Raw genomic sequence first — 23,608 nt, forward strand, 5'->3', positions numbered from 1 at the left:
CCTCAGCCTCCCCATGTGGGCTCCTGCATCCCCTGGGGACCGTGCAGGGAGGTGGTGTTGGTTTATGAGTGGCAGTGGAGGGACTTGGCTTGGTCAGGGATCACTTCTCCCCAGGCTGTGAGCAGAGGGGCAGTGCTGTGACCCTCAGAGCACCTCATCTCTGCCCTGGGTGAGACCACCAGCGTCTCCCAGATGGAGCACCCCACAACCCAGAGTGTCCACCTGTGGCCTTATGGGCACCTCACTCCCCAGAGCTCACATCTGCTCGTGGTCTTATGGGCAGGAGGAGCAAATGGCTGTGAGAAGTGTCAGGGGTGAATTCATATTCTTTCTGTGCTCCCAGACCCTTCAGTGCCAGGGCTGGGAGGGTGAGCTGTATCCCAGGGGAAGGCAGACAAAGCCCCCCCTCAGCCTGGGGACAGCCCTCACCATCACCCACCCAAGTGCCCTGCATCCCCCTGCCCTGGGGGTATGGGCTTTATGGCTCTTGGCAAGGGCAGGATTTCAGGGGGACCTGAAGGAGTCCCAAAAGCCTCTGGGTTAATCCTTGTCACCGTTTATACCCCAGGGGGGTGATGGCACAGCACCCCCACAACGTTTTTCCCTACAGTCTCCCTCTTTGAATAATTTCAGCTTTCCACTTCTCCCCTGCCTGCACCAAAACAAACCTCGCAGCCCAGCCTGGGTGTGGCTGAAGTGGTAAAAAAATGAATCCTTTCCAGGAATAATAAAGGAAGCTTGAGAGGGGTCAGCTCAGGAACGCTTGAGCTGCAGGAACTGCAATAGCAGAGGGCTCTGGGATTTGCCAGAGAAGCGAAAACCAGCGCACGGAAGCAGCAAACCGAAACCAGAAAGTGGCTTTGGAGGTCAGCGAGGGGGAAATGCTCAGGGCCATCCCGGGCTGGATCAAAGCTGGAGCCCTGGGGCTGGGGGAGGAGGAGCCCCCCCCTTCCAGGAGGCTTCCCAGCGCTCCGGGGGAAACAACATCGCAGTGACAAAGGGCAGCTCTGTGGGCACAAACTGCTCCGTGCCACCACACAGCCAAGGGGGGCAGCTGCAGCAGCTCTTTGCAGCCTCCTCCTCCTCCTCCTCCTGCTCCAGCTTCACCACATTCAGCAGCCAGGGATGGTTTCTTCCCTCTCACTGACCATCCCAATGCTTCCAGGTGGAGGACAGAGCTGCAGGTCACATCCCCCCTGCCTGCCCTGGTGCTCCACACGCACCATCAGCCCCGTGGTTCAGCCTTGCAGGGGAGCAGGAGGTGTGAAGTTCCCATGATCGAAGCTGTCCCTGGCTGGTGGCAGCCACAGCTGTGTCTCTGTGCAGCCACAGCCTGTGTCACCTTGTCACCAGTCCCTGCAGTGCTGGTGTTTGTCGCTTCCCCGAGCACACACTGACACGAGAGTTGCGAGCACAGAGGAACAGAAAACTCCCACCCTTGGTTTCTGCACGATTTATTTCCATGGCAAAAAGCCATAATTTGGTTTCGTTCCGTAATTTGGCCGAAAGCCGGAGCCACTTCTTGTTCTGCCCGGAGCTGCTCAGACTCACCCAGGGAATGAAGAGCTGGTCCTGCCAGGGCTTGTTGTGAATCCGGAAAAATCCAACACCTTCCCTGATACCCATGTCAGGACTTACAGAGCCCTTGTCCCCACTAAAAGCACACACTTGGCCACTCTGCTGAGGTCTCTGCCCAGTTGAGGTTGAGCCTGCAGCCTTCCACAGACCATGAGAGGAAGGGGGAATGCAAAAGAGATCCTCCCTGTGGGGTAAGTGTGGGAAGGAACAGACCATCACCTGCCTTGAACCTTCTCCTTTCAGTCCCTGCTGGGGACGAGCCAGTTTATGAAGGTTGGTGTCTCCACTGCTCTCATGTGCAGCCCCAGGGTAGCTGAGCGTGGAGTCTGGGCTTCTGGGGGTGAAAATCCAGGCTCAGGAGCCCAACCACAGACCTGAGAACCCTCCCTGCAGTGGAGGTCTTTGACTGCACCCCCAGAATGTGGCAGAACATCAGGAAGCCCAGCTCACCCCCTCCCTGCTCCCCAAGCAGGAGCTACCCCGAGCTGAGACTTGAAAGTCTCTCCCATGCCAGGGGGGTTCTCCAGCACTTGCTTCTCACCTCTTTAGCCAGAAATTCATCTTCAACTCAAGGCATCCTTTGCACGGAGAGGTTCAGGCTGGCAAAGTGTCTCAGGCTTGGCAAATCCCTTCTTCCAGTGAACTCCCTGCTCCCAGGTGAGATCCTGCCCTTTGGGATGCCTGGGACTGTTGAGGGCAAGCTGGTGAAGTGTGGGTTAGATAAACACCAGTGAGAGAGGCTGGGAATGGGCTGGAGGGTTGTGACCTGTGGCACAAAGTCCAGCTGGAGGCCAGGCAGCAGCAGGGAAACCCAGGGATCGATACTGGGTATTCTTTTATATCCTTTTGACCTGACTGATGGGACAAAGTGCACCCTAAGCGAGCTGGCAGGGGACACAAAGCCAGGAGGAGGGGCTGGCACACTGCAGGGACATGCTGCCTTCACAGAATCATGGAATGTTTTGGGTTCAAGGAGATCTTAAAGCCCATCCCGTTCCACCCCCTGCCATGGCAGGGATGCCTCCCACTATCCCAGGTTGCTCCAAGCCCCATCCAACCCGGCCCTGGACACTTTCAGGGATCCAGGGGTAGCCACAGCTTCTCTGGGCAACCTGTGCCAGGGCCTCACCACCCTCACAGGGAAGAATTCCTTCCTAATATTTAACCTAAATCTTTTCTTTTTTAGTTTAAAGCTGTTCCCCCTTGTCCTGTCCGTATTGGCTCATGTGACATGCATAGAAACCTCGTCAGGCTGGAGAAATGGGCTGACAAAAACCTCATGAAGTTCAACAGGAGAAGTGCAGAGTCCTCTCCCTGGGGAGGAACACCCCCAGGCACCCCCAGGATATGCCAGTGCCAACCAGCTGGAAAGCAAAAGGCCCCAGGGCTCCTGGTGGACACCAGGCTGGACATCAGCAGCAAAATGCCCTTGGCACCCAGAGTCCAACAGGTTCCTGGGATGCCTGAGGAGGAGCATTGCCAGCAGATCAAGGGAGGTGACCCTTCCCCTCTGCTCAGCACTGCTGAGGCCCCTCCTGGAGTGCTGGGTCCAGTTCTGGGCTCCCCAGTACGTGGACATACTGGAAAGAGTCCAACAAAAGGCCATGGAGATGATGAAGGGGCAGGAGCATCTCTCCAAGGAGAAAATGCTGACAGAGCTGGGACAGTTCAGCCTGGAGAAGAGAAGGCTCAGGGAGGTCTTACCAATGTGTGTGGGGGGGGTAAAGTAGCTGGACCCCAACACTTCTCAGTGGCCACTGACAGGAGAAAAGGCAGCAAGAAATTCCATTTAAACACCAGATAAAATTTTATTGAACAACAAAACAGGCTGCCCAGAGAGGCTGTAGAGTCTCACAGCCCACCTGAACATAGTCCTGGACAGCCACTGAGCAGGGACTGGGCCGGGTCCAGTGAATTCCAGGGTGAATTCCAGGGGTATCTCCAGCCTCAGCTCCCTGCTGACCCATGTTAACCCAAGCACTGTTGGTCTAAGGGGGGGGCAGGCAGAATGTTTTGGGAAGCACAGATCCCTCAGTTCAGCCACCTCTGAGCTCCACAGGCAGCCTCTGACAAGCACCCGCCAGACAACGGCACGAGAGCTGTCGCTCGGTTTGGTTTTTTTCCAGAGTTGCATAATCTTATGCAAACCCTGAGCCTTTCCCTATAGAGCCTCACAGGGAAAACCCCTTCCCGCAGTCCAGAGAACCCGTTCTCCTCTTTGTGGCCAGGCCACCTGGCACAGTTAGTTTCCTTTCGATTTGAATAACTCCAGAACGAGCGCTGAGTCAGAGCTCACATACTTGGCTCCACTATATCCCATTATTCCTGGCTTTCTTTTCATTCCCTCTAATTCCCTTCAGCTATTTCACTTTCGTGTCATCCTTTATCATCATCCTGGACTTTCCATTTCGAGTTCTCCAAGCTCCTTTTAAAAGGGAGCAGATTCCAGCTGCTTCAGACGGAGCTGCATCTTCCGGAGCTTTTGGTCCCGCTCTGACATCCCTCACCCGACGGAAAGATGAAGGTCTTTGCAGCTGTTCTGGCTCTTTTCCTCCTTGCAGCCTCCTTCTCCCAAACTTTCTCTGGCCCAGGTGAGTCCTGCTTTTTCATTTGTGAAGGAAGAACAGATCTGAGCCTTTGCTGTTATTTCTCCTTTGGGATCCCCTGGCAGAAAACCGGGAATTTATCAGCATTGGTGCCACTGTCTGCTCTGCGCAGAGATCAGCTGCTTGTAGGAACCCTGGGATTAAAAAATCCATCCATCCATCTATCCATCCACCCATCCATCCATCCATCCATCCGTCAGCACTCTGAGAAATCTGAGAAGGATTTGGGTTGGAAGGGACCTTAAAGGTCATCTTTTTCTACCCCTCTGCCATGGGCAGGGACACCTTCCACTATCCCAGGTTGCTTCAAGCCCCATCCAATCTGGTCTTGGACACTTCCAGGGATGGGGCAGTCACAGCTTCTCTGGGCAGCCTGTGCCAGGGCCTCACCACCCTCCCAGGGAATATTGTCTTCCTTGAATCCAACCTAAACTGACCTCATTCATTTTAAAACCACCAGCCCCTTGTCCTAGAGCAACTAAAAAGTTTGTCCCCATCTTTCTTACAGACCCATCCTCCATTCATCCATCCATCCATTTATCCCTCATCCATCCATCTGTCCATCAACCCTGGGCTCAGAGTACTTATTCCTGATTAGAGTTGAGGGATTTCAGCCTCTGCCCCGGGTCTGGGGGAGGTGGGGAAGCGAAGCTCTGAGCACTGGCAGGGTGGGAATCTCCTGCAGTACCTGATACCGCCCCTGGCTTTGGCCCAGGTGATCCCCAACATCCATTTAATTTGAATTGTTCTCTAATTCCCCTCTCCCTTCCCCACCAGCACGGCTCCCAGTGCTCACATTGTTTGTCTCTTTGCCTCTTCCAGTTGGACCCGACCTCCCCATCTGCTGTTTCAAGTTCACTCGCCACGAGCTGCCCCGGGACCGAATCCTGCGTCACTACAGCACCAGAACCAGCTGCCCCCAGCCAGGCATTGTGTGAGTGACCCTGGGCTGGCACAGGGCAGGGACAGGGCAGGGACACCCACCCTGGGGGTGACCAGCCCTGCAGGGTGGCTGTGGGCACGGGGGGGGGTGTCTGCAGGAACAGAGCAGGGAGAGGTGAACCCCAAGGGAAAAGGGCTGGCACAGGGACTGCTGGGGATGCTCCTTAAAATCTAGGTTACGTGGATTTTAGTATAACTCTTTCAGCACTTTAGCTAAGTGCCTGTGAATTAGGTTCCTGAAATGGTGTTTCATATTTCTTGTCAAGAATCCCAGTGGAAGAAGGTTGTAGCAAGGCAGAGAACATTTCATCTGTATAAAATGTTCTTAGAACAGGACACGGCAGGCACATCGCTTGACTGAAGAGAGTCAAAACTATCCAAGAGGGCCCAAAATCCCTGAAAATGGTCAAGGCAGGACAGAGAGAACTGATGAAGACTTTTGTGGGTGTCTTGGGATCACCAGCTCAAGTCTGGGAGTTGTGCCTGTGGAGCATGGACAGTTTTTGTACTGGGTGCATCCCCATGAGGGATATTAGTTAGATATTCTAATTAGATGATGCTGTAAGTTTGTAAAACCTGTGTGTGTATGTGCATAGGCCATCTTTGTGCACCTAAGACAACTCATTAAAGAGTTTTTTTTACCTTTCTATACTAACATTGTCCAGAAAAGGATTTCTCCGATTTTAGGCAACAGGGACACCCAGGGATGTTCCCACAGGAGTTGAGGAGGCAGCGTGGGAAAAGGGGTGGGAGGGGCGGAGAATCACAGCCAGAATCAGCTCGGGGCAGGGGGGAAAACCTCTTGCAATGCCCCAATCTGGGATCCAGGCTGTCCTGGGAAGCAGGTCGGAGCCGAGGCCTGACGTGTCCCGTCCTGTTCCACAGGTTCGTCACAAGGAGAGGCCACCAGGTCTGTGCCAATCCCAGTGACACCTGGGTCCGGAGGTACCTGCAGAGCCTGGAGCAGAACTGAGCCGGGCAGGATGGCAAGTGGAGCTGCTGTCCTGCACAAATCACCTCATCCTGAGCCCCGGCCGTGGAGCAGGGACAACGGGAGCTGCAGGAGCCCACGGCATCTGCAGGTGTCTCCAAGGGACTGCTGGAAGGATTCCCCAGGACACCTCGTGTTGTTGGGGTTGCTGCTGCTCACCCTGAGCTTCCACAGACTGGGCTGTGACCTCATCCCTCTGCCCTGACCCTCCACTGGTGGCCTGGCGAGGCCCAGGGGGCTGCACCTTTGTTATGTTATTTGAAATTATATTATTGTTTGTTGTATTGAAGTTATAGTAAATTATTTATGAAATTATCATATGGGGTAGGCAGTGCTTTTTTTTTTTTATGGGAGGGAGACAGGGAGGATATTTATAGGATGGTGACCCAATATTAGATGATGAGTGGCCCTGGTTTGCACACGTGAACTCATGATTCTGGAGAATAAAGAATTTGGACAAAACCTCTGCTTTTTTCCTTTTCTGTGCCTCTCTGTGGTGTCACAGCACAGACAGAATGCCTCCCTGAGCCTCTCTGCAGCCTCTCTGTGACATGTGAAGATGGGAAATGGTTTGAGGCAAACCCATAAAGTTTCCATCCTGCAGACCCGTGAATATCCTCTGAGATCACATGCACCCCCACTTCCCACATCCTCTCCACAATTAGATGTGTTTGTACCCACATGTGGGACTTTTACATACATGACTCCGCTCTCCACACACCCCAGGCACGTCCCATACCCTCCCTTGCTGCTCCCAGCCCCACACACCCCACCTCAAACTGGTCCCTGGGTGTGCAGTGGGGTGGTGATGGGATGTGGTGCTTCAAGGGGTAAAACCCTGCCAGTTTTTTTGGGGGGAAGCAGGGAGAGAGGCTCATATGAGGGAAGCAGAGGGGATGGAGGTGCTGGCAGGTATCAGGGGGGCTCATGAGCTCCTTGTGCCAGGCAATTCCCTGCCCTGCCTGCCAGTGCTGCCAGTTAAGCAGCAGATTCCCACCTCAGGCACCCACTGTCAGAGGCCTCCAGTCTCTCCTCACTGTTCCTCTGACACATCACCCCATCTCTGCCCACCGCCCTGGCAGTGGTGCTGAGCCTGGCACTGCTGCCTGGAGAGGGGCAGGGAACCCCAGCCTTCATTCTGACCACCCCACTAGGGGTTGTTCCTCACTTTCCCACCTGTAAAACAAAGGGAAGGGGCCAGCTGTGCTGCAGGGGTGAACCAACCAGCAGCAAACCTGCTGGAGTTGTTTTCAGGATGCAGCTTTCCATGGGAATGTGAATGGGAAGAAGCGGGTCCCAAGGAGGGAAGCACAGTGCTGGGCACAGCTTGTCCCTTGGGATCATTCAGTGCTCCTCAGCTCCTGCACTCTGAGAAAACCCAGAAGGATTTGGGTTGGAAGAGACCTTAAAGATCATCTTTTTCCACTCCTACACCTTCCACTAGCCCAGGTTGCTCCAAGCCCCGTCCAACCTGGCCTTGGACACTCCCAGGGATGGGGCAGCCACAGCTTCTCTGGGCAACCTGTGCCAGGGCCTCACCACCCTCACAGGGAACAATTTCTTCCTTGTATCCAACCTAAACTGACCTCCTTCAGTTTGAAACCATTCCCCCTTGTCCTAGAGCAACTAAAAAGTTTGTCCCCATCTTTCTTGCAGTCCCCCTTCAAATGCCCCCCCAGCACAGTCCAGAGCTGGCCTTGGCCTGGCCTTCATCCTGGTTTTCTTCCTAAGGCAAAAAAATGCTTTTTCTCAGTGTTTATTTTTTCCCCCCCCTGCAGCTATAGATCAGATTTGGCAACTCTGAGGTTGGGAAAGCACCACCACGTTGTCTTGTGACTTCTCTTCAGTCCCGTGTTTTCCAGGCTGGGAAGCTGCTGCAGGCAGCTCGTGGACATGCAAGGAGCAGCATCCCAGGGAAGGGCAGCCCAGCCCAGCACCAGGTTGTGTCCCAGGAGATGGTTCTGGGCTGGGGGACCACATGGAGAGGTGAAAATCCGCAGGGAGGTGTATCCTGAGTGAAACGTGGGAGCAGAGTGGTCCCTGCATGGGGGGTGGATGGACAGGAGCAGGCAAAGAGCCCGGGATGGGGGTGTTGGGGGTCTCCTCTACCCCTGAGAACTTCCTGACCCCGAGTTTGGTGCTGCAGGAGCCCCAAATAGTCCTGCTAACGGGACCCTGAGAGGGGATGGAGGATGGATGACTGGGAGAAAGGGAATTCAGGGGTGTCTGGGGTTTATCCCCGGCCCAGGCTGGAGAGGCTGGAGGACTCTGTGCTGCAGAGCTGGCTCCTCTCCAGACAGTCCCTGGCTGTCTGCCCAGGCACTTGTGGGAATTTCCCTCTCCAGCCTTTCTGGTTTCGGTTTCCAAGTGCTGCACTCAGAGGGCTTTTCCTTCAGTGCCTGCCGTGGCAGAGGCACCAGAAGGTCTGGAGACCCTCATGGTGCCATGGGCAAAGCACTGGGTGGTCTGGTTCTCTCTGGTCTATTTGAGAGCAGGAATCCTGTGGCTCTCCCCTCTCTCCCAGCTTCACTCAGAGAAGCCCTGGGAAGAGAGAGGAGCCTTGGAGACCCTCAGACCCAACATCTGCATCATCTCCCTGCTGGTCCCTGCTCCCAAATCCATCAGGAACATCCTGACACGGCCTCCCCCTGCCACTCTTGGGCAGCTGATGGTTTGGACTTGGCCTCAGCCTCTCTGATTTCTGTCTTTCTAACCTGCACTGATCACAGTCCAGCAGCTCCACATCCCTCAAGAATCCTTTCTCCTAAACCCACCCATTTATATGTCCCAACACTGGTGCTTCCCTGTGGAAAGTGGGGGCTGGATGGAGCAGTGCTAAGCACAAACATGGGCTGTGTGGCTGCCAAGCTCCTGATGGGAACTTGTCTCTCTGCTTCAGTCCTGTTTCTCTCCTTGTTGCTGCCCTCCCTTCCCAATCCTGCTCTGCTCCCGGTGAATTCACCTGGAATCACAGCATCATTCAGGTTGGGAAAGACCTCTAGGATAGCTGAGTCCAACTGTTCCCCCAGCTCTGCCAAGGCCACCACTGACCCACGTCCCCAGGTGCCACATCCACAAGTCTGTTAAACCTCTCCAGGGATGGGGACTCCACCACTGCCCTGGGCAGCTGTGCCTGACACCCCTTTTTGTGCAGAACCTCTGTCCTTGGGTTGTTTTTTTCTCTCCTGGAGGAAGAAAGGCTCGTGATGGACCTGGAATGCCTGAGGAACAGGCTGATTCACATCCCCTTGGCAGAAGTTTTGCAGGAAGCACGTGAAGGACTGTTTGTACCCCCCCAGCAGGTGCAGCAGCTCTGTGGGGTTGGGCTCCTGCACGGGCAGGAAGCCTTTGGCTCTGCCCCATAAATCCTTCTCTGTCTTGGCACCAAGAGTGGGACAGGCTGGGGTGTTATCTGGGATTGGCCATGGCTCAGTCCTGGAGAGGAGAGATGACTTCCAGTGGTGAGGAGATGGCTGAGAAGGACCTTCCCACACTGGTGGTGGGGTGAGCCCTGTGGAGGGAGGATGAGAGGGTGTTCCCAGTGTCCTGTGGGGTGCAGGACCCCAGCACAGGTGAGGAAGAGCTCCCAGCTGAGCTCAGTGTGCAGCAGGGCAGCACCCAGACACTGCCTGCCCAGGGGCCACCAACCACAGGCTCCACAGTGGCCACTGGGGTCTGTGGTCTGTGGCCCTTCTCCTCCCCGCTGGAGCCACCAGAGAGTTGAGGCAGAGCCTGGTCTGACCAGGGACCTTCTCTGGTGTGCCAGCACCTCCCCTGGGCTGGCTGTCCCACCCCAGACAGAGATCACACAAAGGACACTCCCCAGCCCTGGTGCATTCCTTCCCCACCACGAGTTTTCCCATCGGTGTTTCTCCACCACCAGGAGAAGCACCAGGTCTGCCCTGCCCCAGGCTCTGGCTGGGTGAAGACATCTGTGAATTTTTTGGGGATGTGCTGCCATGGCCACCCCTGCCTGGTCCCCCAGTGCTCTGGGAGCTCAGGGCTAGCCCAGGTTCTTCCAAAGGAACTATTTTGGTGTTGTGGGCTGATTTCCTCTTGTTTGTGAGCAGCAAAGTGGGACCTGTGGCCCTCATGGGGGGTGCTGGTCCCCTCAGCCCCTCTGACCCAGCCTGACCCATGCCTCAGTTTCCCCCCTATAATTGAGGGGTAGCTGTGCTTAAAAGCTCTCTGTGAAGTGCTCAAATAGCCACGGTGTGAAAACAAACCAACACCAGCACGGGCTGATTATTTTCCTGCTCAGGGAGACGTGGCTGATCCCTTCCCTGCTTCCCTCCACAGCACTGCCAGGCTGTGTCCCAGGGTCCCCTCTGCCACAGAGCTGCTTTGCAGGGATGTAAAATAGAAGCTTGACCCTCTCCCCTCCCTCTCAGCTCCCACCCTGCCCACCCTGCAGGCCTTGGGTCCTGCCCGAAATAGAGACTTTGAGGCTCTCAAAAAGGAACTGCATCAGGAAATGCTGCTTGATTAACAGCAGAGCTGGTGATGAGCAAGGAGAGATCAGGATACAGCCTGAACATCTGCAGACCATTGTGGCACCAACAGGGCTTGGGGTTGTTTTGTGGACATTTTATCTCCTGCTGGTTTGCTTGGCCCTAATTGAGGGGGGTCATTTATTGCTGGCAACGAGGAGGGCCTGAGGAATTGCTCTGGGGTTTGATGGAGTGGAAAAGGGTGGAAAATGTCCTGAGAGGTGAAGACTTGACCTGCACAAGCTGCCAGGTGGGACACTCTTGGCCAAGGGGTGATACAAAAGCTTCTGGGCTTTTGCTTCAGCCAAACTCTGATGGAGACAACCCCGAAGAGTCCCCGTGGCCCTGCAGAGCCCCAGCACAGGGAGGGGGGACTGGCAGTTTCGTTCTCTACCCACAAAGTTATCAGCCAGTTCTAAATGGCAACCACGGGCTGATAAAGTGCCTTTGTTGGTTTTACTTGGTGCAAAACGTCTCTTGAGCTTTTTTAAACCGAATTCAGGCTTCCTACCCCAAGAAGCTGCAGAGCAAAAGGGAATTGGTGCCTGTCTTGAAATGAAACACTAATGGAGCATCATCCCCAGAGCTGAGCCTGGCTCAGGCTGCATTCCCAGAGGAGCCTGTGCTGGGGGTGTGGTCCTGGCTGGAAAGCAGTGGGAAAGCCCCACCAGCTCCCAGCCTTGGCTATGATATGGGGGAAAGGAAAGGGGAAGGGCTGGGGGAAAGTTCTGTCTCCACATCAGAGCAGGGGCTGGGAAGGGACAGTGCTGGGAGGTGCTGGGATGGTGCTGCTCCAAGAGCAGGAGGCCAGGCAGAAGGGAAGGCTTTTAGGGCTAAGGAGGCTGAGGCACTTCCAGCTGGGAAGTTGGGGTTCTTCCCCTGCCTCTCCCCAGATGGTTGTAGTGGGGTCCTACTGGCCCCGTTTTCCAAGCAGCAGGGGAACAACCAGAGCTGAGACAGAGAGAAAACAACTTTATTCTTTGGCAGTGGCAAGAGACAGAGGTTTGAGAACAAGGCTGAACATTGTGGTTCCACAACAAGCATCCTGTAAGTAACCAGGGTACCACTTCCTCCCCCAGGGAGACAGATCTTACCCACAGCATCTACTGAGCCATGACAAAACTCACCCAGCTTTAGAACCCAGCCTGGGTTTAGCTGACAGCACTCAGACCTAATTCCAACAGACCACCACCCACAAAGAGCTCTGGGGGTGAAATTCCCCTCCCATTCTAGCAGTGGAGGCACAAGGGGGGCTCAGTTTAGCCACAGGTCACCCAGCAGGGGACACCAAGATGGGTCTGCAAGGGCAGGAGGTCCCCAGCAGCACAGCTGCCCCAAGGGGGGCTGAATCATCGTGGATAAATGACCCCTTTGCAAGGCAAAAGGAACTTCAGGGGTTCCAAGGTGGCTCAGCAGGTGCTGGTGCTCAGCAGCAGCGTTTCTAGGTGTGTGCCAAGCTCTGCCAGGTGGACTGGCAGGAATTCTGAGCTCCCAGGGCTCAGTGCAGCTCCAGGCTGTCCACGTATTCCTTCACCCACCTGGCACCAGGGTTGGCACAGACCTCCCGGTTCTTCTGGGTGATGAACCTGCCAAGGCAGAAAAGGGACCATGAGGGACCTGGGCCACCTCTTTGGATCATCTCCCACAAAGCCCCAAGCACCAGGGAGCTGCTAAAACCCAGGGGACAGGCAGGGATCAAGGTCCCTTGGGAGAACCCCCCATTCTTGGATGTTCCAACGCAGAGATGAGCCTGGATGCAGTGTGGAATGTTCTGTGCATTGGGCTCATCACCACTGCAAAGTCCTGCTGGCTCCTCACCTCCTTCCCACGCCTTATTCCCAGCACCAGGACTGTCCAGGGAGACCAAGGGACCACTTATGTCTCAGCTGAGGAGGGTGAGGGCTCACACACTGCCCAGGGGACCTGGGTGGCTGCTCCATTCCCTTCCTCCAGGTGTGGGATCTCACCCCACCCTGCTCCTGGTCCCATTGGATGGGAAGCCCAAAGGCTGGCAGAAGCTTCCCTGAGAGCCCAGAGCAGGAGCTGGTACTCACACAACTGCTGGCTGAGGGCACTTGCTGCTGGTGTAGAAATATTCCTTCACATGATTCTGGGGCAGCTTCCGTGGGGTGTAGCCAAAGCAGCAGATAGTGGTGTCAGACCCCACTGGAAGAGATTAGGAAATCCAGCCTGAAACCATCACTCAATAAATGCACATTCCCCAAAAGACAGCATGGTCAAACCCCTTAATCACCTGGGCAGCCACTTCTCCTCCTCCTGTTTCCCCAGAAAATCAGCAAGAAATTGCTGTGAACACCAAAGCTTCATTAATGCCATTGCTGAGACAGGTTCTTAAATGTCTTATACTTAATTCCCATGATAAAAATCCCTTTGGTTACCCTGGGATCAGTTTTAAAGTCCAGCAAAAAAATCAGGGGAGATGAAACCTGAAAACTTTGATGCCAGTAAAATTCATCCCTAAGGTAAAAGGATGCTAGACGGGAAAACCAGTGCCACTAAAGCAGGGGAAGATATCCACACAGGTTTCCAACCTTTGCAGCTGAATTTTTTCCAGTTCTGCCCCAAAATTACAGGTGGTTAGAGCAAAAATGCACCCCAAGAGAGCAGAGGGATGCTGTACTCACATGGAGCAGGAGACACCTGAGACAGGAGGGCAGCGACGAGGATGATGGAGAGGCAAAGGGTGGAGACCTTCATCCTGGAAAGAGATGAGCTGCAGGGGCAGAGGCAGGACCAGAGCAGGTTCCTCTTGTGCCTGGTATGAGGTGCTGGCTCAACTCTTGCTTTTATAGGGCCAGTGGCCAGCCCTGTCAGTCAGATATCAAATCAAACACTCGGAATTTCCAAGAGCTGATGTCATGGCACCTTTGCCTCCAAAATGCTGAAAAAAAGAGGAAGCAGCTGGTCTAGAAAGTACCAGATTAACTTTGGTGTGAGGGGAGGTAAGTCTGAGAAAATCAGCACCCACTGACTAAGACAGGATATGAAATCAGCCTCGAGCAGCAGGTTCACACTTCGATCATCCAGCAGGAGAGCTGAGCTTATCAAACTGATCTCAGCATCCTCCCTGGAGCACCTGGAGGACCTCGGCTCAGTCAGGCACCCAGGCAGGGAGGACAAGGGTGCTGAGACCTTCAAAATGGCCTGTGGACAGTGCAGGTCCAGCCAGGGGGTCCCTGCTCCACTGATGTGGGTGGGAGGTGTCCAAGGTGGATGCAGGGGGACAGCGTGGGCAGCGTGGGCAGCAGGAACACTCAGTCGTGCTGCCTGTGCAGGCAGCAAGGGTGGCTGGCACCCTGGAGACTGGCTGTAGGTCTGGGCTGGCAGTCTTGGCACCATAAAGCACAAACCCCTCAATGCTGAGCTTCCAGTGTGGAGCTCAGGGCACCCAAACCCCTCCTAACACCCCCACTGAGGGAAGTGCCTGGGAATCCCAACTCCAAGGGCTGGCTCTACAGATTGCATCTTCTCCAAGTGCCAGTGTGGGTTTGGTACAGGGTGGGGTGCAGAGGGCAGAGCAGGAGCTTCCCCTGCCTGGGGAGAGGAGAGGGACCAGCTCTTGTGCCAGAGACCTCAGTTCCTTGTGCCCAGTCATGGTGTGTCTGCCCAGAGGCCCCTGGCACTGCCTTGGCCATGACAAGATGGGTTCCCCTGGATGCCCCAGGGAGCATTTCCCCTTTTGCCACCTCTCTCTTCTTGGCAACAGGCCCCCAGTTTGCCAGCTCACTGTGGTTCCTTGGGGTGTTTTCCTGCCCAGTGCCAGCCCAGCTGCTGTTCACGAGGCACCACGAGCTCGTGTTCCCGGGATTTCCTCACTGCCCCGAGGCCCCAGGGCTGTACCAGGGACTGCAGGGCTGCTCTGCTCCCACCCTCCTCCCCAGCACACTTCGTGGGTCTGTGTGGGGCACTCAGAGACCTCCCAGTGTCTGGGTGTGTTGGACCTGCCTCCCCACAGTGTCCCCTTCCCCGTGGTGTCCCCATGGGGTGCTGCAGGAGGGTCTCCAGGGCTGTGCCAGGGACCCTCTGGCAGGAACAAATGCCCATGGCTTTTCTAACTCATCCTCCCAGGGCTGGGGCTGGGGCTGGTGGTGTCCTGGGGACACTGAGGACTCCATCCCTCATGAGCAGGAGCTGGAGATGAACCACCTGCCTGACACCACAAAGCTGTCACAGATACCTGGTGGTGGCACTTGGGAGCAGCACAGCAACAGGCTGCAAGTGCTCAGGCTTTGCAAGGGACTAAAGCTCAGCTGGAATTCGCCAAGGGATTCTCCCACTGTTGGAGATGGGGAGAGGGGTTATTTAGTGCTACTCCCATGTTGCACATACTCCAGAACTGCAATTATCCTGTTGGACTGGCTAATTTGTTGGTGCTCCACACCCATGTAGGGGTGCAAAGCAAGCCCACAGGTCTCCCCCTCATCTCCTCACCACAGCAGCAATTGCATTTGGAGCTGAGCCTTGTCCCTGCTGCCCCAAGGCTCATCCTGGGGCTGGGACTTCTCTTTCCGAGGAGCAGTGCCTGTAGAAAGTGAGTTTTTATGTGATCCCCACCTGCCTCAGCACGTGGCCCCGCACACTCCTGGGCTCCAACACGCAGCTCCTGGGCTGTGTCACCCCCTGGTTGCATTTGGTGGGTGGCAGTGGCTCCCCTCCCATCCCAGACGGAGACTGTCCTGCCGTGGGACACGGGAACTAACCTGTTTGCTGCGCCCGGATCTGCCGGCAGACGGAGGAACTGCCTGTGACATAACATCTGACAGGGCCCCATCGAGATCTAAGAAACCACAGAGAGACACAAACGCTCCCCCGACCGCAGCTCAGCTCGGTCACGGCTCCGAAAGGCGACCGAAACCGTGACATGGGATTGCGGCTCTGCAAGCGCGGAGCGGCCGCGCCTCAGCCCAGCCCAGCCCCGCACATCTCCCTCCTGCCGCCCCGACATTCCTGCGGGATGGCACAGTCCCCGTGCCCCTCGCTCGGGGGGGTGGGTTTGCCCCGTGCAGGGGTTTTTTGGAGGCTCATTCTCCAAGCCCTGACCCTCGCGGCAGAGATGCCCGAGCCTTGGAAATGTGTCAGACCATCCACCGCGGCTCTGTCCTTGCTCCAGGCCGGCTCGTGTGGGAGGGGGACCCTCCTCCCCGCTCTCCTCCTCCTCCTCCTCCTGCTCTGCGCTCCCCCAAAGCTGCCGAGGCTTCCCTTTGCCCTCTCCTGCTCCCTGCGCTGCAGCTCCCCAGGGAAAGGTGTTGGCAAAGGTGGCAGCTGGGATCCACCAGGTACTGCAGGGAAACCTGGGAAGAGACCAGGGCACCGCAGGGAGCGGGGTGCCAGAGATCCCACTGGAACCCCAGAGCAGGTCATGGAAGGGCTGCGGGAAAGGGGACCGTGGTAGGGTTTGCTCTCAGATGGAGAGAGGAGCTACACTGGCCGTTTTTTGGCAGCGTCACGGGACAAGGCAAGGCACAGGGGAGGTTTCCCCACTCTGTGAAAACCAGAGGGATTTTTCTCTCTGTCCGTTTACTTCCCCTCCCAGCCACGCACGAGCATCCGAGGAGCACCGGGCCCTCTGCCGTCCTGCTCGGGAAGCGTTCCTGGAGCCTTTCCACTCACCTCCACTTCATCCACCTGCTGAGGAGCCCTGCCCCAGGGACATCCCCCCTGGAGACCCCCCGTGCTCCCCTCTGGGGGTCTCATCCCTGCACACAGCCCGCGGGGCAGGGACAGGTGACAACTGCACTGTCCCCTTGAGCCCTGGGCTCTCCCTTGGGCTCCTTGTCCTGGGTAGGGATCTGGGACTCTGCAGTGCCCTGTCTGCTGCCCATGCTGGTACCAAATCCCTGGGGAGCTGGGGGGCCATTTCCAGCCCCTTCCACCTTCCTGTTCATCAGGAAACCTCTTTATTTTCCTTCTGTGGGTTAAAGGAAGGCAGAAATCCTTGCTCCCTCAGAGGACTATCTGGAAACCAGGATCACCTACTGATCACCTGCTCTTCACAGCTCCTGATTATGTACCAAAAGATGGTCCCAGCCTGCTCCTTTCTCCTGGAAAAACAAGCTGCCAACATTGTTACCTCAAAACCAGCAGGAATGGGGACTCCAGACACACTCCCAGCCCAGTGCCAGGGCTCAGACCTGTTTCCCTCACCCAGGGAAGGCTCTGCTGACAGTCATTCTGCACCTACACATTGTTTTCCTCCTGAGGTGACTTTGGGGAAGCTCTGGGACCGCACTGGGAGTCAGGATTGTTGTGAACATGGTGCTGGATCACCTGTGCCCGGTGTGTGTGTGTCACATGAGCCTGGCAATGTAGAGCAGCCCCAAGGGAGTCCATGATCCAGCAGCAGCAGGACTGAAGCTCCCTGGTGAGCCCCCAGAGGATGCCACGTCTTTTCTTGAACCATTTGCCATCATTGCCTTCCCCAAAACTACCTTTGGTGGTGGTCGGTCCCAGCACAACCACCTCCTGCTTCCCAGGCCTGCAGAGGTGGGACCAAGTGTTCCTGTCTCTTCAGGGCTTGCTTGGTGCTACCAGCAGGTCATCCTGTTGGTGGCCACTCATCCCTGGTGGTAGCCACTCATCCCTAGTGGTGGCCACTCATCCCTGGTGGTGGCCACTGATCCTTGTCGGTGGTAATTCATCCCTGGTCACCACCCATCCCTGGTGGTCTAGTGGTCAGGATTTGGCACTCTCACTGCCACGGCCTGGGTTCGATTCCCAGCCAGGGAAGGGGCTTCTGCAGGCCCCAGTCTTTTTTTGGATGTCTGCACGGCCCTGCAGCAGCTCCTGGGGTTCAGTTCAGCGCGAGGTTCAGGAGCTCCCACACCCAGGACATGGGGCTGGGTCAGGGTGGGATGAATTTTGGGGGTTGGCAGGAGCCTCCTGTCCTCCCAGTGCCATGAGGCTGCACCTCCAAGTGGAAAAATACCCCGGAGAAGGGCAGCCATGAGCCTGTGGTGGGTTGTAGGGAGCAGGTGACGCTGCCATAGGGAGCAGGATGACACTGCCATAGGGAGCAGGGTGACATGGATGTGGGAGCAGGGTGACATGGATGTAGGGAGCAGGGTGACACTGCCATAGGGAGCAGGGTGACACTGCCATAGGGAGCAGAGTGCCATGGATGTAGAGAGCAGTAAAGAGTTGCATGGGTTCTACATATTCTGGCTTACGTGGGAATGCCCTGACACCTCCCCTGGGGAGGAGTTTTACACTGTCTGATGTGACACTGTGCAAATGAGTCTGGGGGTGCTTTTGGGGTCTTTGATGGTTTATGGAGCCTCTTTTAATGCCATGATGCTGTTTGTCCCTGTTTGGCCCTCTTTTGGTCCCTGTTTTGTTGTTCCAGTCTGGTGTCATCATCATGGGAAGGGAGGTAATTAACAGGACAAAAAAAATTACCTCATCTCCACAGGATCTACTTCTAATTGGCCTTCCCCCTTATCTCTCTAAAACACTGTGTTTAAGACATTAGTGTCTGGCCATCAGGGACACGATAAATCACAGGGCTAGAACAGTTTGTTTAAACAAAGTTTAGTCTGTCACAGCAGGGTGACACAGCTGTGGGAAACAGGGAAGCCGTGGGAAGAGGGTGACAGAGCTGCAGGGAGCAGGTGACACTGTTGTAAGGAGCAGGTGACACTGTAGGGAGCAGGGTGAGGGTCTATAGGGAGCAGGGTGTGACATGTAGGGAGCAGGGTGTGGGCTGTGGGAAGAAGGGTGATACAACTGTAGGGAGCAACTTTAGGGAGCAGGTGACACATCTGTAGGGAAAAGGGTGATGTGGCTGTAAGGAGCAGGGTGACACATCTACAGGGAACAGGGCGACACATCTATAAGGAGCAGGGTGACACCTATAGGGACGAGGGTCACACAACTGCAGGGAGGAGGGTGACACATCGATAGGGAACAGGGTGACACATCAATAGGGAACAATGTGAGACATGTAGGGAGCAGGGTGACACATCTGTAGGGAGCAGGGTATGGCCTGTGGGATGAAGGGTGACACAGCTGTAGGGAGCAGGGTCCCATAGCTGTAGGGAGCAGGGTCTATAGGGAACAGGGTGAGACATATGTAGGGAGCAGGGCTGTGGGAAGAAGGGTGATACAACTGTAGGGAGCAGGTGACACATCTATAGGGAAAAGGGTGATGTGGCTGTAAGGAACAGGGTGACACATTAATAGGGAACAGGGTGACACATCTGTAGGGAGCAGGGTATGGCCTGTGGGAGGAAGGGTGACACAGCTCTAGGGAACAGGGTCCCATGGCTGTAGGGAGCAGGGTGATGGTCTATAGGGAACAGGGTGAGACATATGTAGGGAGCAGGGTATGGGCTGTGGGAGGAAGGGTGACACAGCTGTCATGGCAGGGTGACACAGTTGTAGTGAACGGGGTGACACAGGTGTAAGGAGCAGGGTGACATTCTATAGGGAGAAGGGTGACACACAAGTGTAGGCAGGAGGGTGACAGGGCTGCGTGGGGTGGACATGCCACTGCAGGATTTCTTCCTGTGATAAGAAGAGCTGCTCCCCTGAACACTACCTGGAGGCCTGACATCACCTAAAAGTAAAGGATCCCTGGGAGCTCAGGGCCAGGGCCAGGGCCAGGGTGGGAATGCAGTGTCCCTCGAGGAGGGGTGACAGATCTGTGTCCCTCTGTCCCTCCTGGCAGTAAAACTCCCGCTGTGAGCAGGACTTGAACCTGCGCAGGGAAACCCTATTGGATTTCAAGTCCAACGCCTTCACCACTCGGCCATCACAGCAGCTGGCACAGTGTGTCCCTGCAGGAGCCCCTGGCTGTCACCCAGCCCAGGGGACACCACAGGACCTGCTCCCACCCTGGATGTGGGCTCTGCACCCCCAGCACAGGTGCTGCTGTCCCTGCACAGAGCCAAGGCTGACACGTTGTCCCTGCAGTGCTGGCAACGGGAACGGGGCACTGGCCACAGCACCAGTGGTGGCAACACTGGGGGGACATGGTGGGAGGTCTATGTCCCATCTCATCTCCTTGTATCCAACAGGAAACTTGTCCCTGGACGACCATCCCCAGTCTCCTCCATGCCCTCTTTCCCAAAATACCTACATTCTGTCACAGCATGTCCAGATGTTGCTGTTGGAGGCAGCCTGAGCCAGGGGCCCTCAGGTTCTGTCCTGCAGCTGGCAGGAGATGTTCCAGACTTGTGTGGTTCTCACCAGGTTGCTGCCTTTTGGCTTTTGGAACAGAGGAATGGGCAGAGCAGGGAAAAGGTGGGTGTTGAGAAGGAATCCTTGCTGAGCAAGGCCTCTTCTTTGGAGCATAAATATCCTATTTGGAGGACAGTCCTGGAAGCACTATCCTTGGTTTGGTGGCAGCTGGCTCTGGGAACTTGTCCAAAGCCCTCTTTGAACTCCCAAAGTTGTGTCCAAGAACTGGGCAAGTGCTTTGATATGTCACTGGCACCCCATGTCCTCCCGTGAGGATTTACCATCAGCGACCTGCACGTTTCCAGACCCCAAAATGACATCTCTGGGGGGGTCCACAGTGCCTATGGAAAGGATGGGATGGGTCCAGACCCCAATGGAAGGACCTGGAGTAGGAGTAGAGGGACCTAGAGAGCAGTGGTACCCTAATGGAGGGGCTTGGAGGGGACCAGAGCTTGAAAGAGTGATTTGAAGGAGGGCGAAAGGTGTGGTCTGGAGAACTCCAACAGAAGGGTCTGGAGGAGACTGGAGGACACTGTATCCCCCAGCTGGTTTTGCATCCTGGCTGGACTCCCACTTTCATTACACTGGTCAGAATTTACTTCTCTAATCTTGTGTCGTTGGCAGAGAACCTACAACTCCTGTGATATTTACAGACAAAACAATCTTGCCTGGTAGAAAGAACGGGATGTGTTTGTAGAAAAGTCGGAGTTCAACAGAGAGCTGACAGCTCTTCTCTTGTAATAAATGACACTTTGCAGTGTTATGCAACATAGAAAACCACAAGGTGTGTCAGGAGACAGAGCTTCTTCCTCAACAAAAGGTTCAGACTCTCGTTTTCACTCTTTGTTCTTCTGAGTTTAAGAGAACAGGGACAGCCCTGCCCGAGCAGCGGCTTTGCTGGACCCAGCACACAGTGTTACAACCAGGGACAAGAGGAACCAGCTTCCAGCTGTGCCAGGGGAGGTTTAGGTTGGATGTTGGGAAAAATTTCTGGTCAGGCACTAGAACAGGTCGCCCAGGGCAGTGGCGGAGTCCCTATCCCTGGAAGTATTTAAAAGATGTGAAGATGTGGCACTTGGGGACATCATTAATGGTGGCCTTGGCAGTGCTGGGGGACTGGTTGGCCCTGATGGCCTTAAAGGGTTTTTCCAACATAAATGATTCTGTGATTCCGTGATCCACTGCTGCATCCCATCACTTGGTGCCATGGTAAAGACACTTTACCCTCCCCATAAACCAGCATGTCCCTGTTGCCATACAATGGCCTAGGATGATCCAGAGGATCCACATGAGGATCAACAGTTATGCCTTGGGAATACCAGTGAACCCCTGCAAGCTCTGTCCATACAGACATTCCTTCACAGGGTTAAGCATTGAAGCACTGAGCCAAACCACGAAACTTGTGATCATTTCTACATCTATTCACACATCCAGCCTCTCTAGAGGTTAAGCTGTGGTCCAAGGAAAAACGTCCATGGCAGTGGCTGACTTCCACATCTCCCAGCTTTGTGGCACAATGAAAACTGCAGTGAGACCTGAAGCTTCTTCCATTCTTCCTTTTCCTGAATAGATCTCTGGAGCATTTGAAGCCAAGCGTTCTCCCAGTGTCTTTCCAGGGGCCTGACAACTTCTGCCGTGTCCCAGGTTTCCAGAAAAGATGGGAACTGATTCCACAGCAGGAAGATTACATGGAAAATGGAGAAACCATCGTGCTGTGTGGCATAAGAGACAGCTGAGGTCTCCTTCTAGTCCTGCCAGCCCCACCTCCAGAGAAGTCATGTCCCACCTTCCAGTCTGGGTCACAGTCTGGATGAGAAGGGGAAGGGGTGGAAGAGGGGTTTGCTAAAGGGTGGGGCAGGAAGAAGTTTGGTTCATGAGGAGGAGCTGAAGGTTTTATTCAGGGAGAGGGAGGGAGTTTGGTCCATGGGAAGGGGAATAAGGGTCCCGTCCCCAGGGAAGAATTCTCCATAGGGAAGAAGTTTCTTGCTGCTGCTCATTTGGGCCCTGTAAGATGAGCTCTCTCCGTGGGTGGACGTGCAGTGGCTTGTCCTGGTGGGTGTGGTGGGTCCTACCACTGTACTGGAAAATCACAGATGGTTTTCCACAGCTTTCCTGCCCTGGACACTTCGCCTGCTTCTTGAAGTAGGTCTGGAAAGAGACTCCAAGCAGCCTGACCTCACTGGTGTATTCCCAGGTGTATTCCCAGGCTGTTGGGCTCACCTGTTTCTGTGAGAGACTTTCCTGGAGCACCTTGCAGTGGCTATGAAGTGTCTCCATGGCAGATGGAAGGATGCACCAAGGAGGCTTCATAGCCTTGGGAGCTGAGTCTTTAAAGAAGGGCTTCAAAGAGAGGTGATAATTTCACTCCTGGGCATCACACAGCTGGGGACACCCCTCAAGTGACCACCTCAGTGATGCTGTGGTGCCACCTCCTGAGCATCCCTTGCTGTTGCTGTCACTCCCTTTATCCAGAAAGAGTTGAAATTACTTTTTAGTGCTCACACCACCTGAACTGGGACCGAAAGCTCCTTCCCGTGGGGGCAGCTCCAGTGACCCCACCTGACTCCCCACACACCCCACACCACCCCCCAGTCACACCAGGTTTCCTCACCAGCTCCGCCCCAGGTTTCCCAAGGCAGAGTCTCAGAGATCCAGATCCTTAAAATAATTTGATCCCGGTGCAACAACAGAACAACAGCTCGAGCTGGTGCCTCTGGGAAGGGCCCCTGACTGAAGGACACTCTGGGCTTTTATACCCTCACAGTCTGAGGGTTGTTGCCTCCTGCTGTGCCTCTGAGTGTCCCTCACCCCCTTCCTGTGGCCTCCCACTGGGGAGGGCCCCTGGCCCCAGCTCAGGGACTGCCCAGGTGGTTCCTGGGTGGTCAGGCAGGGCAGTGTCCTCAGCAGAGGCACCAATGCCATTGCCCTGATACATGTCACAGATACAAAAGAAGTAGCAAAACCAGCTGGCAGGTACCTGGACTTCTGCCTGTGCGTGTTCTGTGGGCAGAAAGCTGGATGGACAAGGTGGAGCGCCTGGCAGGGTGATCAGAGACCCTCTGGTGCCAGGGGCCACCTTCTGCTTTGGCTCTGAAATTCCCTTTAGGGGAGAAATATTGACTTTGAATGTTCACCTTCTGAAAACCCGGCCACCACGCGTCTTCTTTTTTTGTTTTATTCGGATTTAAAATGGTGTCTTTTCAGTGGCAGTTTCCTTTCTCATATATTCTTTTTTTATTTATTTATTTTGGGTTCATAAGAGCTGTGAAAACATTTAAACAGTAGGAAGGACTGGCTCCCTAATCCTGGGAGATTTACAAGGCTGACTGTCAGTAAGAATTCAGCATTGTCTTTTGTTATCAGGCTCCCTGATGTCGGAAGGATTACAGGATTTCTGCTGCCTTCCCGTTAGTCCACTGAAGTACTGCCCCTTTTCCTCCTGTATATCATTGAATCACTTGTTTGGGTTGGAAGGGACCTTAAAGATCATCTTGTTCCACCCCCCTGCCATGGGCAGGGACACCTCCCACTATCCCAGGTTGCTCCAACCTGGCCTTGGACACTCCCAGGGATGGGGCAGCCACAGCTTCTCTGGGCAACCTGTGCCAGGGCCTCCCCACCCTCACAGTCAGGAATTCCTTCCTAACCACCCTGTCATAATTCACATTGAAGTGCTCAGCACTTTGTTCCTTTCTGGGCATTGGCACAGTTAGAACTCTGGGATTGTCCATATTTCTGTTCACAGGATTTTCCTGGAGACCTCTCAGTCCTGCAGCTGCCTCGTTCTTTGTCCAGCCTTTGTC

General features: G+C 55.1%; 2 protein-coding genes and 2 non-coding genes across 4 annotated transcripts; 2 read left to right on the forward strand and 2 right to left on the reverse strand.

Moving 5' to 3' along the window:
* Nucleotides 1–3,979: 3,979 nt before the first annotated feature.
* Nucleotides 3,980–6,400, forward strand: LOC108501810 (C-C motif chemokine 4-like). Its single transcript, XM_017824046.1, has 3 exons — nt 3,980–4,169; nt 5,007–5,118; nt 6,012–6,400. The coding sequence occupies exons 1-3, from the start codon at nt 4,097–4,099 to the stop codon at nt 6,097–6,099; spliced, it is 273 nt and encodes a 90-aa protein (XP_017679535.1). The 5' UTR covers nt 3,980–4,096; the 3' UTR covers nt 6,100–6,400.
* Nucleotides 6,401–11,568: 5,168 nt separating this feature from the next.
* On the reverse strand, nt 11,569–13,509 carry LOC108501807 (C-C motif chemokine 5-like). Its single transcript, XM_017824043.1, has 3 exons — nt 13,253–13,509; nt 12,662–12,773; nt 11,569–12,193 (listed from the first exon to the last, which is right to left on the reverse strand). Exons 1-3 carry the CDS (start codon nt 13,323–13,325, stop codon nt 12,106–12,108), a joined length of 273 nt encoding a protein of 90 aa, XP_017679532.1. The 5' UTR covers nt 13,326–13,509; the 3' UTR covers nt 11,569–12,105.
* Nucleotides 13,510–17,282: 3,773 nt separating this feature from the next.
* Nucleotides 17,283–17,354, forward strand: TRNAE-CUC. The gene has a single exon. It is a non-coding gene; the product is annotated as a tRNA-Glu (tRNA).
* A 1,948-nt stretch (nt 17,355–19,302) lies between these two features.
* On the reverse strand, nt 19,303–19,384 carry TRNAS-UGA. Its single transcript has one exon. It is a non-coding gene; the product is annotated as a tRNA-Ser (tRNA).
* Between the last annotated feature and the right edge of the window lie 4,224 nt (nt 19,385–23,608).

The sequence above is a fragment of the Lepidothrix coronata genome, unplaced genomic scaffold (assembly GCF_001604755.1).
Source record: "Lepidothrix coronata isolate B3197 unplaced genomic scaffold, Lepidothrix_coronata-1.0 Scaffold108, whole genome shotgun sequence".
NCBI lineage: Eukaryota > Metazoa > Chordata > Aves > Passeriformes > Pipridae > Lepidothrix > Lepidothrix coronata.

Bases quoted from the DNA above. Each gene is read 5' to 3' on its own strand.
- LOC108501807 (XM_017824043.1), bottom strand. From the start codon at position 13,325: ATGAAGGTCTCCACCCTTTGCCTCTCCATCATCCTCGTCGCTGCCCTC. The intron at 12,774-13,252 runs GTGAGTACAGCA...AATCTCTTCCAG, and splicing joins TCAGGTGTCTCCTGCTCCAT to TGGGGTCTGACACCACTATC. The intron at 12,194-12,661 runs GTGAGTACCAGC...CTGCCTTGGCAG, and splicing joins TGCCCTCAGCCAGCAGTTGT to GTTCATCACCCAGAAGAACC.
- LOC108501810 (XM_017824046.1), top strand. From the start codon at position 4,097: ATGAAGGTCTTTGCAGCTGTTCTGGCTCTTTTCCTCCTTGCAGCCTCC. The intron at 4,170-5,006 runs GTGAGTCCTGCT...TGCCTCTTCCAG, and splicing joins CCAAACTTTCTCTGGCCCAG to TTGGACCCGACCTCCCCATC. The intron at 5,119-6,011 runs GTGAGTGACCCT...CCTGTTCCACAG, and splicing joins TGCCCCCAGCCAGGCATTGT to GTTCGTCACAAGGAGAGGCC.